Consider the following 19,942-nt stretch of genomic DNA (forward strand, 5'->3'; position numbering starts at 1 on the left):
GGGCGGCCCCGCCCCTACACGAACTTGACCGCACCCTCTTTCCCGGCGCGGCCAGGCCTGACGTCACAAGGCACCCAGCCGCCAGCACCCCGCGGTGCGCACCCTGCGCCCCGACCGGTCCCCCGTTGTCTCCGCTGCTCTCCCGACGCTCACTGCCAGGCGCGCGCGCGCGCGTGCCCGCCCGCCCGCCCGCCCGCCTCCCTCCCTGTCCCCGTCCCCATCCCCGTCCCCGCCAGCAAAACACCGCTGAAGATGGCGAGCCCGGCGCCCGAGGAGCACGCCACACAAGGATGCCCGGCTATGGAGGAGCAGCCGCCGCGGCCTGGGGTTCCCGGGGAGGAGGCAGGGCCGGCGGGCACGGGGCCGCAGGTGGAGGAGGCCGCCGGCAGGGTGGCCGCCGCCCTGACCTGGCTGCTCGGGGAACCCGTGCTGTGGCTGGGCTGGCGCGCCGACGAGCTCCTGAGCTGGAAGAGGCCGCTGCGCAGCCTGCTCGCCTTCCTGGGTGCCAACCTGCTGTTCTGGTGAGCGCTCGGGCTGGATGGGGGCACCCCAGAGGGCAGGTCACCTTGGGGCGCCCATGGCCGGATGTGGCCTGGCTGGGGGGTGCGGGGGGGGGGAAGAGCTGGGCGCCGCTGCGGTGGAAGTGACAGCCTGGTCCCACTTGCTTGGTCACCTGTCTGAAACAGGTAGTCACCCACTTCAACTTTCCTCTAGACGCACTTCCCTATGAGTGGCTGTCACCCTTGCTGCGGGTGTCCAGTCTCCAAGGGGAGGTGATGATGGTCAGCTGACCCACGTGTGCTCCTGTATCTAGGGATGGTCCAGAGCTCTTGAAAACTTCGGCCCTGGTATTAACTCTCAGGTCTTGACCTGTACTTTCAAGTATGGGGGTTCAGAGGCCCGAGGGCTTGAATTCATTTTTGCACCCGCGGAGGCATATCTGGGCCACCTTCGGTACACTCAATACACTGCTGCCTTCGTGGGCCACCAGAGATAGGCAGTGAATGATTTGTTTTTCTTTCCCCTGGAGGGAAGGGTTTACTGTCTCAGATCCCAGATGAGAAGGCAGGAGGTAAACAAACAGGTGGATTAGGTACATCGCCCCGCCCCAAGATTGCACTGCTGTGGGGGTGGGGGGGTGGGGGGTGGGGGTGGGTAGTAATTTCAGAGGAACTCCAGAGGGAATAGGGGAGGGATTTTCTTTGAGTGGCCCCCAATCAACAGGTTTGCCTCCCCCAGAAAGTGTTCTGCCTAGGTAAGCAGCAGGCAGCGTCTGGCTCCATCACGGAACGATGAGCCTTATCGTCTGGTACTAGTTCATCAAGGGTGAAGAAAAACCTTTGTTTGCTAAATGTCTTCATAACAAACAGGGCCCTCGGAAGTTCGGAATAAGCAGTTTCACTAAAAAGTACCTATTTACAGGACGAAGGTTTCTTAACCCTGAAGTTGGGAAATAAATGCATAAAAAGAGACGTAGCCTGTTATTTTTTTTTCCTAGATTAATAACTTGAAGGATTTTCTTCAGCTCCCCACTGGTCTTGGTTTACTCTGGAAACGAGCTGTGTCTTGTTGCTGTCTGTGGATGCTAATTAGCTTTGGGTCTCTCAGTCTTGCTGTTTCTGGAGTTTAACGTCTCTAGCCTGTTGTAAAGTTACCATAGCCCTTTAAATGAAGAGGTTATATCATGGTGAGCTAGGCTGGGCCGGACACCAAGTCTTAGGGCTGGGTCTCAATAATTTACTAATAAGCAGCCTGTTTTAGGTTTTAAAGTTTTATTTACTTAAAAACACCACAGTTCTGAAGCTTGTAGGTACAAAAATGTAAACACTTTGAAAATCTTCCCCCCTTTGAAAATCTCTTTCCCACGCCCATCCCAGCTTCTCAGCTTCCTCTCAGAGGCCACAGGGGCTGCTAGCTCTCTGAGGTTTTTTTTTGTTTGTTTGTTTCGTTTTTTTTTTTTTCTTTTTTTTTCTTTTTTTTTTTTTTGGATGGTGCCTGTTTCAGCAGAAGCTCTGTGTGTTGTGTAGACTGTGGGCTGGCACAGAAAGGATTCCTCGTTTAAGGGTGGGCGCCTTGCTGAGTACTCCTTGTGTTTTCAATGCATAGAATTCCTTTCCAAGAGTGTTGAACCTCCCCCAAGGAGGCTCAGCTGTAGCATGCGCATTCTAAGTGTGATAGCTGAGTCCTGTAGTGTGTATCATTTTGTACGTATGAAACCGTTTAAAGGGTGATTCCCACATGAGAAACAGTTGGGTCAGAGGGTATGTGCCCCTGCATTTTCATGGCCGTCACTGTATTGTGGGTATTACGGCCATACTATTGTTGGGGTTCTACCAGATTCTTTCCGGCAGTGGGTGTGACAGCTTGCTCCTCTATTCTCTTGCCAAGAAGCTTCTGAAAAAAACGTTTTTCTCTTGTAAATCTAGTAAGGGGAAAGGCTACTCTGGGATGGCTTAAAATTTGCATTTGTCTAAGACTGAATGCTTTTCTTGTGTTCCAGGACACTGTGATTATCTTTTCTCTGCAGTGCCTATTTATCTATAACGACTCTGGTTTGTTTCTTCCCTTTTAGATATGGATCTTCTTATTGACTTACTGGAGCTCTTTTTATATGATGGATTTTACATAATTAATGTAAAGAGTTACATTTTTCTTGTGATGTATGTATGCATGTGTGTGTATGTGTGTGTGTGTGGTGTGTGAGAGAGGGAGAGAGGGAGAGAGAGGGATTATCTATGTTCTGGTCTACATCTATGTGTGTGCATATAGTAGAGGCCAAAGGGTCTCTTTAATTGCTCTCGTTAGTTTTTTTTTTTTTCCAACAAGCTTTCTCACTAACCCTGGAGCTCATACGTGTGGCTGGGTTGGTTGGTCACTGAGCCTTCGGGATCTGCCTGTCTCTAGCCCTTCTGTGTTGGAGTTATAGACACACGCCACCATGCCTGGCTTGTAGGCAATGCTAGGTGAATGCTGACGTGACAGGCACATTCCTGACTGAGCCACCTCTCTAGCCTCCCTATGACATATTCTTTCAGAACCATTGTTGGAACTATTTTTTTTTTTGTATAAATAATTAAAAAAGTATATTTGATATCTTTCACGAGTATTCTCTCCCGCCCGTCTTAGTTATCACTCTGATGGGAAGACGAACAGTGGCCACAGCTTGAACCTGGTTAGGGTCTTATTTGTTTTCTTTTTCCTGTTTGCAGTAGCTGGATTCCACCCGTGCATTTCCTCTGACAGAGAACCATCCTGCCCTCAGAATCCTGAGGCAGCAGCTGCTTCTGTGTTTTGATCCGTTGGACTTTAGGACTTTTTAAAAATTATTATGGATGCCATGACTGGTTTTGAGATCTTCCTTATTTGTTTCTCCGAGCTTAAAATATGCTGCTTAAAGCCTAAAACTTTAAAAACACAAAAAGCTAGTTTATATCTTCTCAAATGAGCCTATCTTTGCTTTCATTCCTTCTTTCTCCCTACCCCATGCCCATTCCCCCCAACAGTATGTTACTGTGTAGCTCTGGGTGTCCAGGAATTTGCTTTGTAGACCAGGCAGACCTCTAACTCACAGAGCTCCACCTGCCTTTGTCTCCTGAGTGCTGGGATTAAAGACATGAGCCACCATAAAAACAGGTTATTATTCTGTTACCCAACTGGTCTCGAACTCAGGATCATCCTTCAGCCTCCACTGCCTAAGCACTAAGCCCAGCTGTGAGCCATCATTCCTGGTTAGAGATGACCTCATTTGGTTCTTTAATATTCTGGGTCCTGGGAATGCTAATGTTTTTGTTTTCTATGAAAAAATATGAATAAGTCAATATATTAAAAACATAATGGGCTGTAGAATTCGACCCTGTCTCAAGAACAAACAAACAAACAAACAGAAAACCCCAATTTTTAGCATAAGCAATGGGCGTTTCATTGATCGTTGCTACTGTTCCAGTCTTGTGGAAGTCAACTTTGTAAATATACAGTTCACATAAGTGTAATACCTAGTGATAATAATGGCTTTCAGGATTTTGAATTTGACTCAGGAATTTTGACACTGGATACTTGTCCATGATCTACAACAGTAGTTCTGTGCATTGGAAAGCGGGGATTGAAACAGGTGCCGGCAGGTTGGGTTATCTCTGGTATATAGTCAGCAAATGTTTGGATGGACAGTTTGAGGCAGGATAATTCACTTTGCGATGGTCTAGCTGGGACAGCGTCATTGTGGATGGGAGAGACTTGGGGTCTTCATGGATTGGGCTGAAACTGGGCCTTGATGAACAGAAGTGGTTTTAGTAGATCTTGGGCTGGGATAACTGTCTAACTGTAAGGAAGATGCCCAGTGAAAGAAAGAAATCTTTAAAGGCATACTCAGTATTTCATCTCTAATGATTCTGGTAGAGAAAAGCACCTAGGGAATAAAATGTCAGTGAGGTTGACAAGGTGCTGTGGGGATATATTTGGGGCACAATGCTTGCCAGAAATGCTATTTTTTATGTTTGAACTTAATTTTTCTTTAAGGACTATTTAAAAATGTCCCGTGAAATGTGCATAAATATTAAAATGGATAAACAAATCGGTGGTCACTTATTCTGACCATAGACAATTCATTGCTGTGAAGAGACACCATGACCACGACAGCTCTTATAAAGATTTAATTGGGGCTGGCTTACAGTTTCAGAGGTTCAGTCCATTATCATCATGGTGGGAAGCATGGCAGCTTGCAGGGAGACATGATACTGCAAGAGAGTTCTACATCTTGATCTGAAGGCTTCCAGGAGGAGGCTCTCTTCTACATTGGGCAGGTCTTGAACACTAGGCACTTTCAAAGCCTGCTTACACAGTGACACACCTCCTCCAAGGAGGCCACACCTCCTCCAGCGAGGCCACACCCCCTTCAGCGAGGCCACACCTCCTCCAACAAGGCCACACCTCCTAATGGTGCAGCTTTCGGCAGGCCAAGCTTTCAAACACGTGAGTCTGTGGAGGTCAAACCTATTCAGACCACCACAGACAGCTGCACAGCAGTGAAGATAAACAATGGGTCACTGCAGATGAACTTTACAAATGTAATTTGGGATAAAAGAAGCACAAAGTGACAGGCAGGGCGGCTGGGTCTTGCAGTGTTGCAGACTGACTTAATTTAAAGTTCAAAGATGTGTGTGAAAAATAAAGAAGACTGATTTTAATGATACACGCTTAGGAGATAAGACTGCAACCATAGTGTTCTTTAATCCGACATGCATACATATTCTTATATATGATATGCGTAAGAAAAGTGCTAACACGTGAAGAAGTGCTAAAAATAGATGTTTAGTTATATCATGGTGAAGTAAGATTAAATGTAGACTGCATAGAATGCCAGTCTTTAGAATCAAGGTTTCTGGCCGGGTGTGGCGGTACATGCCTTTAATCCCAGCACTTGGGAGGCAGAGGCAGGCGAATTTCTGAGTTCGAGGCCAGCCTGGTCTACAAAGTGAGTTCCAGGACAGTCAGGGCTACACAGAGAAACCCTGTCTCGAAAAACCAAAAAACAAACAAAAACAAAAACAACAACAAAAAAATAGAATCAAGGTTTCCACAATGGTAACAAACTGGTCCACAGTTCAGTAGTCCTGGGACTGACTATACTAGGCATCAGAATACATGGTCTTATTCATTTAACTTATAAGGAACACATTTTCCAAATTCTTAATTTTTAAAATAACTAATATAACTTCATAATTCCAAAGATTAAAAAAAGCAGAAAAGGATAAGCATTTTAGAAATCTTACCCATGTGCTTCACAAGGGCAGCTAGTGTTTTACAGTTTTAAACTCAGCTTGAAGTGAACCTGGTGAAACAGAAGTGACAGTTTCCTTTTTAAAAGGTTAGTGTTTTAATTTCTAATTGTGTGTGTGTGTGTGTGTGTGTGTGTGTGTATGTATGTATATATATGTGTATGTATGTATGTGTGTGTCTGTATGTGTATATGTATGTGTGTGTATGTGTGTGTGTGTGTGTGTGTGTGTGTGTGTGTGTAAGGGTTTTTTGTGTATGTGACTACATGTGCCTGTGAAGGCCAGAGGTCACAGGATCCCGTGGTGCTGGAGTTAAAGGAGATTGTGTGCCACCTTAGGTGTGTGCTGGGAACCCAACTCAGGTCCTTTGCAAGGGCCATATTTTCAGCTGAATTCTTTTGGTTTTTAAAGAATCAGTTTTTTAATTTACACTAAAAGGAAGATATTATATGTATATAAAAATATGTACATGTGAATAGCAGTCAAGACTTAAAGTATTCTCTCACCTTGTGTCTTAGTTACTTTTCTTTTGCTGTGACAATAATACCATGACCAAGGCAACTTATGAAAGAAAGCATTTAGTTTGGGCGCTCACTGTTTCAGAGGGCTAGAGTCCATGGCCATCATGGTGGGGAGTGTGGCAGCAGGCAGGCAGGCAGGCAGGCATGCAGGCAGGCAAGCAGGCATGGTGCTGGAGCAGTAGCTGAGAGCTTATATCTGGTCAACAAGCAAACAAGGCAGAGAGAGCTTGGTGGAACTGACTAAGGCTCTGAAACCTCAAATCCCTCTCCCAGGACCGTACCTCCTCCAGCAAGGCCACACCTCCAGCAAGGCCACACCCCAACAAGGCCACACCTCCTAATTCTTCCTAAATAGTTCCTTCAACTATGGCCCAAACCTTTCTATGAACCTAAGGGGCCCATTCTCATTCAAACCACCAGAGGCATTTAGGTCTGTTTCCTGTCTGTCCTCACTTCAGGGTCTGATCTGTTTTAAGATGACATCAGTCTCCTTTGCTAAAGTTCCACATGATGATAGCATATGGCATGCTGTCTTTTGTGCCTGATGTTACTGAGTTTGCATCAAGCTTCAAGCGTCATTTCTGCTGTGTGCATCAGTTATTTGGTGTTTTGTTTTTATTTAGGACAGAATATTTTTTTGTATAGCCCTGGGCGTCCTGGAACTAGCTCTGTAGACCAGGCTGGCCTCAGACACACAAAGATCCACCTGCCTCTGCCTCCCGAGTGTGGGGATTGAAGGCATCTGGTACATGGCTCCTTTTTCTTTATTTACTTATTTATTATTGTTATTTTTATTGCTGAGTGCTATGCGACTTTGGAGGAGTGTGTCACATATTGGCTTCTCCATTGGCAAGGTGATCTTCATAGAAGGAATTTTCTTGCTTGCCCATTATTATTTAGTACTATTAAAGTTATCGGAAAGCTCAGGGACAAGTCTGGGAGGGAAGTAGTAAGTGGTAATCTGGACTTTCTTATAGACTCACGATAGTGGCCCTGCATGAGGAAGGAATGGAGCAAAATGCCCATCTTACAAGTCTCCTTCCCAGCCATGATTCTGAAATATTATAACTATTAACGCAGCCCCTCTTTTGAGACCCGTGCCTCTGCAGCTTAGAAAGCGGCTCTGGTCAAGCTTTGAACTCAACCGTTGGTGACCAAGGCATCTAAAAGTCTATGTCAAGGAGCTGCTGTCCATGTCTCACACTATGTGAAGGTATTTCCTTCTATCTGTAGAACCATTAAAATGCAGTCAATGGCTATTCTTGAGATGGCCACACAGGGACACAGCTCGCAAGGAACCTTGGGCCCTTTGACTTTTGAAGCATCTTGGGTACATTCTGGAATGCTGATGGGTCGACTGAGTGTCCTTGGAGTGCCTTCTGTGGCGTCGGTTCAGAAAGTGGCACATTCCAACCTCCCACTTGGTGTCAAGCATGTCCTCCCCCCTGCTCTGATGGTTTCCTAGCTTGCAGTTTGAGCATGCGCTAACAGCAGTGTTTCCTGCTGGACAGCCATGCAGATACCCAGCCCTCCCCAAGCCTCCCTAACCAGAATCCCAGGAGGTGGAATGGAGCTCCCTGGGCTTCTCCAGCTCTCCAGGTTACTGGATACACACTCAGGTTTGCATAGCATCAGGTTTGAGCACTTTCTAGAGTTGTGAGTCCTCTTCTCTATAAGATACCATTTCTATTGCTGGCTGACTCCAGCTAGTGCACATCCTTACCTGGGGCTACTGGCTGCACCGTGGTGATATCTGCAGTCACCAGTGGCTGCACCGTGGTGATATCTGCAGTCACCAGTGGGTGCACCGTGGTGATATCCGCAGTCACCAGTGGCTGCACCGTGGTGATATCCGCAGTCACCAGTGGCTACACTGGGGTGATATCCGTAGCCACCAGCATCCCAGTCCCACCTATAACAGCAGGGAACCTACGACTTTGGTGACCTGTCAAAGTTTGGCGATTATAATTGTTATAAGACATTTTCCCATCTAGCACCTCATTTACATCTTATTAACATACATATCATCCCCATCTTATACACAAAGGAACTTAACTACCAAGAATGACCGCCTACGTTCAGTAGGAGAATTTGCCGTGAGGGAAATTGGTCTACACTTGCCCTGCCCATTGCAGTGAGCAGTAGGTTCTCGGGGGACGCCTGAAATATGGATAGGAAAGCTGTTTTGCAACCCCTTTGGGTCGGACAACCCTTTCAGAGGGGTTGCCTAAGACCATTGGAAAATACAGGTATTTACATTACTATTCCTAACAGTAGCAAATTACAGTTACAAAGTAGCAAGGAAATAATTTTATGGTTGGGGGTCACCACAACATGAGGAACTGTATTAAAGGGTCCCAGTGTTAGGAAGGTTGAGAACCATTGGACTGGTGTGACTCAGTGGTTTTCTTACGTGTAAGGAATATGCATGTGTGCCCCACCCCTCTGTGTGTGTGTGTGTGTGTGTGTGTATCATGCAGTCACCTGTAGTACAGTGGACCCTATGTTGTATTACCTCTCTGGCTTATGTTGTGTTTTCAGTGGACTCTATGTTGTATTGCCCCTCTGGCTTATGTTGTGTTTTATTTTAATGCTTTCACCCTACCTAAAAGTTTTTCTACAAAATAACATTAGAGACAGTCACTCCAATGACACCTCTCCTTTATAAAAAGGGACATTGGGACAGTGGGACAGTGGACCATGCCAGGAAACTTGCTAAGGCAGGGCAGGTCTGAGACCCCAGAACTCAGGTACACACCTGAGACGGTGGGCTCCTTCCTGCTCCTCACTGGATTCCTGGCTGGGAACATGTGCCACACTCCCCACATCTGTCATGCAGGCCTAGACAGAGTTCTCCATGCAAATGAGCTACTCAGAGGCCCTCGGATTTAACCAATAAGCTTCCCTTCCTGGACATTCCTCCCTGCAAAAGGTATTTAATCTCTGGTCCATCCTGAGAAGTTGGTACACATCCATTTTTCTATGATGAACAGTCAATAAATGGTATGGATAGACATGGACTGTCTCCTTCATCGAGAACTGCTGTGGGGGAGCATGGAGAAGACCTTCGCCTACAGACCCGCAGCCTAAGTCTCCCATAGAAGGCTTCTCTGGACTTCCAGACAACCACCACTACCATCATTACCTTTGCTGATGAGCTAAGCCGGAATTCCCATTCCCTTGGCCCCGGGCTAGTCACTGACCTCAGCCTGCGGTCCTCCAATGGTCCTGCCTTGTCATGGGTTCATCACCCTTGATCTTTCATTCCTGATTCCTCTGTGTGACATTCCAGCGGTGACTGGAGGTCTGGGAGTCAGGGAATCCCAACTTCAGCCTCCCCTCATCTCAGACTGAGTCCCCCCCCCCCCCAGGAGTGTCTCAGTGCTTCCCTATAGCCTAACCCCGATGGTGGCTGCCTGGGATAAGTACAGCCAAGTTCCCTGTGGTTCATCTCCCCATCCATCGGCGTGTCCCACACCCTCAGTGGTGGGGCCAGAATGTGGACCCACAGTCACCTGTGAGGTTAGGTGTGAAATGTCAGAAGTCAACATTGGGTGCCTTCCTCTGGTACTCTCTATCGTAGTTTTTGAGACAGGGTGTCACACTGAGCCCGGAGCTTGCCATTTTAGTTAGACTGGCTGTTGCTGAGTCCCTAGAGCTGCTTTGCCTGTCTCTGTCCTCTAGAACTGGGGTGATGAGCAACCACCACTATGCCTGGCTTTTTCTGTGGGTGCTGGGGATTGAACTCAGGTCCTCATGTTTGCATCACCAGCACTTTACCTATTGAGCCATCGCCTCACGTCCTCAATAAATGAATTTTTAGCTATGTTTAAATGTGAAGCGTCCCGTGAGGCTAATGGCCATCCTGTCAGAGGCACAGTTCTTGATGAGAGGTATAAGAATGCGTCATGAAGCATATCCATTTTCATAAATTCAGCATTCCATTGCTTAAAAGAATACCACAAGAAAACTCAGATCATATTTTCCAATATTACATAATTACAGTTAGTGATTCCAGGACAGAAGAAAGATACTGTTGTTGGAAGGTCAATGGTTGTTTTTGCATCAGTTAGGATTTTTTTTTTTACCTTACTAATGCATCGAGTCAAAATTCCTGCCGGGCGTGGTGGCGCATGCCTTTAATCCCAGCACTCGGGAGGCAGAGACAGGCGGATTTCTGAGTTCGAGGCCAGCCTGGTCTACAGAGTGAGTTCCAGGACAGCCAGGGCTAGACAGAGAAACCCTGTCTCAAAAAACCAAAAAACCAAAAACAAACAAACAAAACAAAACAAAACAAAAATTCCTTGTTTGCTGGGCAGTGGTGGCGCACACCTTTGATCCCACACTTGGGAGGCAGAGACAGGTGGATATCTAAGTTCGAGGCCAGCCTGGTCTACAGAGTGAGTTCCAGGACAGCCAGGGCTACATAGAGAAACCGTGTCTCAAAAAAGCAAAACCCACCAAAACAAAAACAAAAAATCCTTGTTCATCCTTTGTGCTGGTTTGAATAAGAAATGTTCCCCATAGTCTTAGACATTTGAATAGTTGGTCCCAGTTGATGGTGCTGTTTGAGAGAGACTTGGAAGGTGTGACTTTGTAGGATAAGGTATGTCACTGGGGCTATTCCAGCTGTGCCCTCTCTGGTTCTGGTTCTGGTTCAAGGTGTGAGCCCTCAGTTTCCTACTGCAGCCATGCCTTCACTCTACTGTGAGAGAGTCTAACCCTTGGCACGCATGTCCAAATAAACTCTTCCATTAACTGCCTTGATTGTAGTGTTTTACCACAACAATAGAAAGAAAGAATTACATTTCTCTTTGACCTAGGTTACCAGAAGACACAGCTCAGCATATGTTCAGTCTGATGCTGGATCCAGGAATGGAGCAGAGGTCCAAGGGCTACACTTGCCCCTGAGAGTTTCCCTTCTCCTGGGGAAAGCACTGCTGGTTCACCAAGTTGAACCAAACAGTCCATCCTGGTTCTGAGTTGGATGTCATAGTCTCTAGGACTTTATAGCTTAGGGCAAAGTGCACGTCTGTGTAGTTTGGCAATGCCAGTGCAAGCTTCGTGTAGTGTGTTTTATAGGTTTAAAAGAAGGAGTCCGATTTTACAAGCGAGGTTAATGCCAAGAGCTTTTGCCATAGGTAAACCAGGGATGAAGAAGGGGTGAGCTCTAGGTGCTTGCAGACTTGGGGGGGTTACCTGGACCCCCCAGGGATGTGACTGGGGCAGTTGCAGGGATGATATGGTATCCCTGAAGCAGTAGAGGATCCAAAGGGCAGATGTGTCTAAGATGTGTGGTTCTCCGTGAGCTGGATGGTCTTCCTCTAGCCCAGGATGGGAGAGCCGCTTTGAAAGATGCCTTCAGAATAAAAAGGACTCGCCGGGCGTGGTGGTGCACGCCTTTAATCCCAGCACTTGGGAGGCAGAGGCAGGCGGATTTCTGAGTTCGAGGCCAGCCTGGTCTACAAAGTGAGTTCCAGGACAGCCAGGGCTATACAGAGAAACCCTGTCTCGAAAAACCAAAAAAAAAAAAAAAAAAAAAAAAAAAACCCAGAATAAAAAGGACTCAGTCCATTAAAAACAGCTATAGCCCTTTATATAGCGAGCCTTCAGCAAATGTTTCTTGAGCAATGGCTTCCCGATGAACACAGTAGCTCTTTGTGAGGCCGCCTCTGAGGCTCACTTCTCAGTACCGGCAAGAGCAGGGCTGATCTCAGCAGCTTGGTGCTTATTTTTTTATTTTTTATTTTATTTTATTTTTTTAAACCAATCGGATTACCTCTGCACCGTGGCAGCCATGAACCTCACTCATAAGTCAGTTTCGGGGATTTTTTGCACGGATTTAGCTAATCATTTTACCTCAGCTTGTCTGTCTTTTTATCTTGTTCTGTGTACAAATGTTCTCAGGCTGCCCAATTGATCCAAATGAGTACAAGTAAATGAGGTGTGTCGTTATTCTTACTGCTGGGAATGGAAGGATGACACAGACATGGTCTGGTCCCGGGGGAGGTTGGGGGCGAGGCGGGAAGCAAGTTAGTGACTATGTGTGAGATGGGTTATGCTGTCAATGTTAAGCTGTCACACAGAAGCGGTAGGAGTTTTTAGCCAGTGGATGAAGAGATTCCAGGCTCTTCGAGTGTCCCCTAAAAATTCTACATGCTGGAAGTGTAATCCTCAAATTCATCTTAATGGGATTTGTAAGTAGAAACTTTAAGAGGTGGCAATTAGGGTTAGGTGGGGTCATAGTGCAAGACCCGGAAAGGGAAAGAAGCCCAGAGCTGGCCTGCTTGCTCTGTCACATTACACTGCAGTAAGAGGCCCTCACCTGGTGATGGTGTCATGTTCCTGGGCTTCCCCGCCACCAGAAGCACAGCTGAGCAATATCTTATTCTTCAAAAGTTCTCCTATCCATGGTATTCAGTTAGAGTAACAAAATAGACCAAGAGAAGAGGGTGTTAGGATTGAGGGCGAGGGACACAGGTTGAGCAGTACGTGAAAGGTGCAGTTGAGCTGCTGTTATGCTTTGACTGCTGAACTGGTATATGGAACACAGCAGCGGTCATGAATGTCTTCATACAGGGAAAGAGACAGAGATGGGGGGTGGGGTAGCTTTATGTGCTGGCTGGAAGGAGGATGTTTGGGACGTCAGTTTATGAAGAGGTTGTCATTGGACCATGCACTATCCTCACCCATTCCTTACGTCACAGCACTAGGGACAGAGCCTAGCTGCTACAGCACACACACCGGCTAGCCAAGTGCTCTAATGCTGAAAGATATATCCAGACCTTAAAAAAAAAAAAAAAACTGAAACAGGATCTCAATTAGTTGCCCAGCCTAGCCTTGAACTTGTGACCCTCCTACCTTACCTCTTAACTAGCTGGAAGTAAAGCCTTGTGCTACCCACCAGGCCTAGCACGCTCTTCCTTTTCTTTAGGGAGAGAAAGTGTGTCTATAGCTTAGAACTTTATGCTGCAATTCTACCAGATTCTGCTCACCAGCTTTCTATTCAACTCTCCAAATGAATTAGGGGAGCAAGAGCCAGGGGGATGGGGACCAGCTAGGACATCACTGGAGAATGCTTGATGGGGGAGGGAGAAGGCTGGATGAAGGTGCTTTCAGGGTGGGTGGGAAAGACGACATGGACTCAATTAAAACGGAGGGTTTAAAATTCTGAGAGGGTTGATTCATTTGGTGGTGCGGAGTGGGTTAGATGACCCCAAATGGCTGGGAATGTTACCAACTTGAGAGTCATTGGGGGTGCACCCCGTTAGGGGTTCTGTTTAGTCTGGGGGATTTTGAGTTTTGTGGGCCTGTTATTTGCATAGGTGGCTCTGGGTCAGATCCAAGGACTCATGCTGGAGGGAGGTTTGGGCTGAGTGGAAGTGCATAGCTGGGCTTGTTGCAGTTTGGCTTTTGCAGGTTTAGGAGTGGGTGAAAGTTCTGGGGAGCATTTGTTGGGAATGATGTCACAGGGAAGGTGCTGAGGAAGCCAGTGTCACCAAGTGGGGTGACTCAAAGAAGTGTCTTGGGGCAGTTCCTGAGAAGCTAACAGAGGCCGGCAGTGAGAGAGACCCCTTTGATTAGCATCTCTGGTTTGTTCAACATCGGTTTCTACAGAGACCTGAGGAGCACAGACTTGAAAGGGGTGGTGTGTGTGTGTGTGTGTGTGTGTGTGTGTGTGTGTGTGTGAGGGGGCTGCGATTATCTCCTCCTTGCTGCAGTGGCATGGCTCTGTATTCCTGGGTCCCTGTGTGATTTTAATCTCAGACTATTCCCATCTTGGTCACTGGGGGAGTTCTAGTAGCCTTAGAAATCCTTTCCCCCCACTACCTCTGAATGCTTCTGTCCTCTCCAAATTACACATGATTCTCAGGGACTATGGAGGGTCATCGGGTCACTGAAGGAAGAGCTGTGGTAGATGGGATTAGAGCCCCTACAAGAGAGGCTTCATGGAGCTCTTTCTCTTCTCCCACCCTGTGGGGACACGGCAAGAAAGTGCCATTCACAAATCAGGAAGTGAGCCCCAGCAGATGCCACAGGTGTCCTCCTCTTTCAGTGAGTTTGTGGCTTACAGGCTGCCTCTGCCGAGTAGATGGCTTTCTTTGCTTAGCAGCCCAAGGCAGCCAAGCCTCCTGAGTCAGCGCTTAGTCAGCAGCAGTGTGACCTGCATCCCGGCCAGCTTTGTGTTTCCCCTAGCACTCTCTGGTTAGTCTTCAAAATCCTGGATGCCTGAGTAGGTGCTCTGAGGCAGAGTGGAGTTTGTAGAGAAGGGATCAAGAGAGAGCAAGAGTGTTGGTCACCTATGAGGAGTGGACCAGAAGGGGCTCAGTTAGAAGGTACCTTTTCCTCGGGGACAGAGAACACCGTAGAGACAGGTGTGCTCACAGTGGGAGTGGGAGGCAGCTCAGGACACCTGACCTCTCCCTGAAGGAGGAGATGGTGCTGGGTAAGACAGAGGAAGAGAAGGCAGGGTGAGGAGTCTGCAGAAGGCCACTGGTGTGGGAAGGATTCCATCACAGTACAAACAATTAGGACATGTGGGGTCATGACACTTTTCTTGGCTTTGTATATATTTTATCATTTTCTCTGATTAGATTTCGGATCGTATTCTGGGTGTTCCTCATTGTCCTTAAGGATTAATGTTTTTCCAGTTTGTGTTTCTCAATGAAACAGTACTCAATGTATAGTATTTGGGTGACTTTTGTGTTAAATTAGTAGTAACTATTTTTTTGGGGGGGGATTTCCCAAGCCCATGCTATATTTACAGATCATGACAGACACTTGGGGATTCTGCCACGTGATTCTTGGTCCCGTCAATCTGAGTTTATTTGGAAAGACCTTTGTGAGATGAGCATACAGTGCCCACCTGGAAATACACTGAGTGCAGGCCGCTCACGGCCACTCCTGGCTGTGACTCCAGACATGGAATGTCCTCAGGGTTTTCCCGAGCTGACAGTATTTTTATTTTATTACAGTCAAGGCTGAGAACATCATTTTTCATAACAAAATGACAGAAGTTATGTTTAGGGCCATTTTAGAGGTTGTTAGAAAAGTTGTCCCTAGCCCAAATTCATTATTTTTTAAATGAAACTCAAGTCCCCAATTTAAACATCAATTTAAAAAGGATTAAATGTTCTAACGTGATATAACCCCAGACATACTAAGTTGAGAACGTGCTGAAGTGTGGTGGTAGGCTAATATGAGAAATCTTTGTACATTGCTAAGTTCCTAGCAGGAAACTCTCCACAGTAAAACACAGATTTAGTGACATAGGATCATCTGGGGTCCACACTGAGACATTTCTGGAAGCTCTTGCCGCCACCCGGTGCCATGTGTTCAGGACTGAGGCCAGGGTGGAGTTGCTAGGGACACCTCAGATTCATTGCACCTTTGATTCCGAATCCCCCTCACTTTTTCAGGACCCTCACATTCAGTCACACAGCCCCCCAGTTAAGAATCTCAGTGGTTGAAGGCAAAGTCAGCTCACTACTCCACTGGAAACCCCAGCTGTCTCCCATAGCTTTTCCTATGAAGCTTTTAAAGAAGGAAATAAGAGATTTTCCTAGCACACAGAGGGGCTTAATTCCCACAGGGATCTCCACCTGTACAGGGACTTCCTACCCCCCACAAAGGCTTCCCTCCCCTCCAGAAGTCCCCATCCACAAGGAGGCTCCCCTCCCTTACAGAAGTCCCCACCCCCACGGGGGCCCTCCTCCCCCACGGAAGTCCCCACCCTCACGGAGGCCCCCTCTCCCATCTTGACAGAAGTTCCCACCCCCACAGACAGCCTCACCCCCCCACCCCCCACCCCGACCCTCCCCCGCAGAGGCAACCTTTGTTTTCTGCTTCAGATCTCAGTTACCAGGCTGGGCTACGGTTTGGGTTTGAGTGACCCAGTTTCATCATATTTCACTTCCTCTTTGTGTTTGCCCTTTTGACCCAGAAATGGCTCTTAGTGTCCAGGTAAAGTGTCATGTGAACTCTCGCCGGCCCACATGCCTTTGTGGGTCTGTGGGATAGGGTGGAGGTGTTCCGAAGCTGCCTTGGGTGACACTGTCTTTAAGGAGGATGTTTGCAACACCGAGGGTGGGTGGAGTTGGACTTCCTGGTTTGCAGTGCAGGTGTTGGCATTGGCATGGCGCAGAGGATGCTGGGAGTTGCATATGCACCTATCCCTCACTGGCTGAGTCACCACCATGCAGCCATTAGCTCCCCAAAGACCACTGAGACAGAGCCTCAAGGATCCTGTTTCAAGGCTCTGTCACGGCTCCTTAGCCTCTTCTCTGTCATCAGGCCTCGTGGTCACCTCAGCCAAGATGTTTATGTTTACCTGATCTAGGGCTTGTCTCTATACTCATGTATTTCCTGTTGTTAAAGCCCACAACTGGGTACTTATAAAGAACAGGGAGATTATATGTGTGTGTGTGTATGTGTGTATACATACATGCACACATATATATGTATATATGTGTGTGTGTGTGTATACACATGTGTGAATATATATATATATGTACATATATATATGTATATATATATATATGTATATATATATATATATATATATTTTTTTTTTTCTGTGTGAGAAGGGATCTTACTATGTAGCCATGGGTAGCTTGGAACTCATTCTGCAGAACAAGTTGGCCTTGAACTCACAGAGATCCTCTTGCCCCAGTCGCTGGAGTGCTGGGACTCATGTGTGCATTGACATACCTGACAATATCATGAATTTATTGATTTACATTCTGGAGTCTGGGAAGTCCAAGAATCTGACTATGTGCTGTATCAAAACATGATAAGCAAAGGAGAGGGGTAAGGTAAGGAAGACAAAGTGTAGCAGAGAAGGGGATGCAGTTACTAAGGAACCCAGTCCTGTGATAACCAACTAGTCCCCCGATAGCAACATTAATGTATTCACAGGGGTGGAGCCCTTGACCTAAATCAATTCTATTGCCCCATCTCCCAGCACTGTTGCACTGGGAACCAAATTGCCAGCATATGAACTTTGAGGTATACATTTGACCAATAACATCTATGAGTTTCTTTCTTCTTTTTGCAGAAGGCAAATATTTTATTTAGAATGTTTATGTGTGATATATTAATAAACCAAATTTCTCCATAATGTATGTTGTAGAATCCCTAAATACTTCATAAATTAGCCTTCAAGGTTGTTTGAAGTTAAGGTCATATTTAGCAATCAAGGTAATTATGGGTCTGGAGATGTGCTTCCTTTAATCTAAATTATGATATGCAAAACCCAGCATACATTAGAATTGAATTATCAATACATGTTGGTGACCCTGATGTATTAAACTGGCGAGGACATGGCAGATAGGATTTAGAATTTGTACTGAAAATGAAATTTGACCTCATGAATTAATGGGATGGCCCTTGCCTAGTTCAGAGGACTGTCTGTCTATCCTTTAAAACAAAACCCTGCACTAGAGCAGAAAACAGCCTCGTTTGTGTTCAAACACTGGCGCAGAAGCACACCGTGCAGAATTTAAATAAGTGCTCTCTCTTCCTCGCTCTGTGTGCAACTCCGAAGATCGGGCCAAGGAATGTCTATATTTTCCTTGGAGATATTTTTTTCCCAATCAAATACAACTTTACTTCAGAAAAATGCAGCCATTAAGACTTCATTTGGGCTTAATTGCTTAGTTTATACTTTATTCCTGTAAATATATGAGTACTAAAGCCTTCAGGAGGCGAGTTAGGAGGTTTGGGGGATGGAAGTTGAGACGGACCAGCCCGGAGCCTACCTTGTCCTCACCGCAGTCCTCCAGCTCCAGCATCACAAGCAGCTTCTATTGCAGTTTCTCTTCTTCAGAGAATTTGTTAAAACCTGAAGGCATTTGATTTACTTCTCCCTGTGCTTATTTTCTAAGTCTTAGAATTAGAATTGCAAATGTTGTCAACTTGATTTAGAGCAAAGACAAAACTGCCGAGACAGGACCTATGTTATGGAGAATAAATGCACATACAAATCAAACCCTATCTTATGTATACACATACACACACACACACACACACACCCATATCTACACAAATGAAGACTCATGTATACACATATGGATAGATGTTTATATCTATACACATGCACACAAACACATACAGAGATAAAGGCACATAAGCACGTACACACACACACACATACAATCCAGACACAGATGTGCAGGCATACATACATGGACATACACAGACACAGGCAAACACACACTCATGTACACACACACGTACACATACACACTCACAAAGACCCATGCGGACTCACATACACAGGTGTACGTTCATCTACACAGATGTACATACACACAAACACATGTGCAAACACACACACACCTTAGACCTCTGTAACTTCAGTGACCCCAGCGGCTGACTGCTCACCGTTTGCTGTGCTTCACATCCCCAGCCCTGTTTCTCTCAGTTCCACACGCTCAGCTATCCTTACACTATCCTAACTACCATTCCTGGACGCCTTAAGACGCGGTCACATCTTGACTTGACACTAGAAGGGAGACCCAGGAGAAAGTGGGGGTTGGGAGAGAGTTGGGGAGGGGTCCCACTTCTGGAGAATTGCTTAAGTACTGGTATGTTCTGAGGTTTTTGTTGTTGTTGTTTTTTTCTTTTCCAGATAAATGTTTCCTGCTCTGTTTCCCCTGTGAATGTTCATATCACACCTTTTCATTACATTGTTGTTGGTGGAGCTTAGTCGATGTCGTATTTCTCCTCCTCCTCCTCTTCCTCTTCTTCCTCCTCCTCCTCCTCCTCCTCTTCTCTCTCTGTGTGTGAGTGTGTGTGTATGCACACGTGTGTATGTGTAGACCAGAGGATACCCTTGGCTGTCATTTCCCTGGAGCCTTTTCTCTGCCCTCTCACAGGCCTGTAGCTCACAGCTACGTGATGTAGTGTGGGAGCTCACCACATAGTGTGTCTTGGTGGCCAGGGGACTCCAGCTTTGCCTCCCCAGGGCTGAAATTCTAAGTGCTGGCCACCATCCTATGCCTCACCCTGCCAGTTTTTATGCCAGTTACGGGGATTGAACCTGGGTCTTCATACATTCAGGACAGGTACCGCATGGGGCTTTTCCCACAGCCTGTTACTTCTTAGACAAGTTTGCACGGCTGCTGCTCTTAATATTTCTGTTGATCTTTTAAACTCTCCAGCATACCTAGAAAATTCCTTCAGCTCAAGAGCGACTCTGGCTGGTGTGTCAGATGTCACAGTTTCTGTTATCCCCACACTCCAGCTCCCACTTGTAAGTGATCCATTGAGGGGTGGAGCTTGAGGCCCCTGCTCTGATCTTGTCTGATGGTCCCCAGACCTGCTCTCTGTTGAGGACACCAGTGTCTTCCTCTTTTGTTTTCTCCTATGTTTGGTGGGTGGGGTGGGGTGGGGTTCTTATTGGACCCAGGCTGCATCTGGGGAACTGGAGAAGGTCGGAGTCTTCTCCTGAACCCCTGAAATTACCTCCCTGTACTTGTTTGTCCAAAGATTTTTATTTCTCTTTGTTTCTCCCTGGACTGAACTCATTCTTGGTACTCTCTTTCTCTGCACCAGGAGCACGTGCTCTCTGGCTATGAGAGAGCACAAAGGAACCACACGTGTGTGTGTGTGTGTGTGTGTGTGTGTGTGTGTGTGTGTGTGTGTGTG

The 19,942-nt window shown here is 46.6% G+C and overlaps 1 protein-coding gene across 1 annotated transcript in view; it reads left to right on the top strand.

The window, feature by feature from the left end:
• Window positions 1-201: 201 nt before the first annotated feature.
• Window positions 202-19,942, top strand: part of Retreg1 (reticulophagy regulator 1) — a 133,656-nt gene continuing 113,915 nt past the window's right edge. The window contains exon 1 of the mRNA XM_021208422.2: window positions 202-521. Coding sequence (XP_021064081.1) covers window positions 253-521 — 269 coding nt within the window. The 5' untranslated portion in view covers window positions 202-252. The remainder of the gene's footprint in view (window positions 522-19,942) is intronic.

The sequence above is a fragment of the Mus pahari genome, chromosome 11 (assembly GCF_900095145.1).
Source record: "Mus pahari chromosome 11, PAHARI_EIJ_v1.1, whole genome shotgun sequence".
NCBI classification, from domain to species: Eukaryota; Metazoa; Chordata; class Mammalia; order Rodentia; family Muridae; genus Mus; species Mus pahari.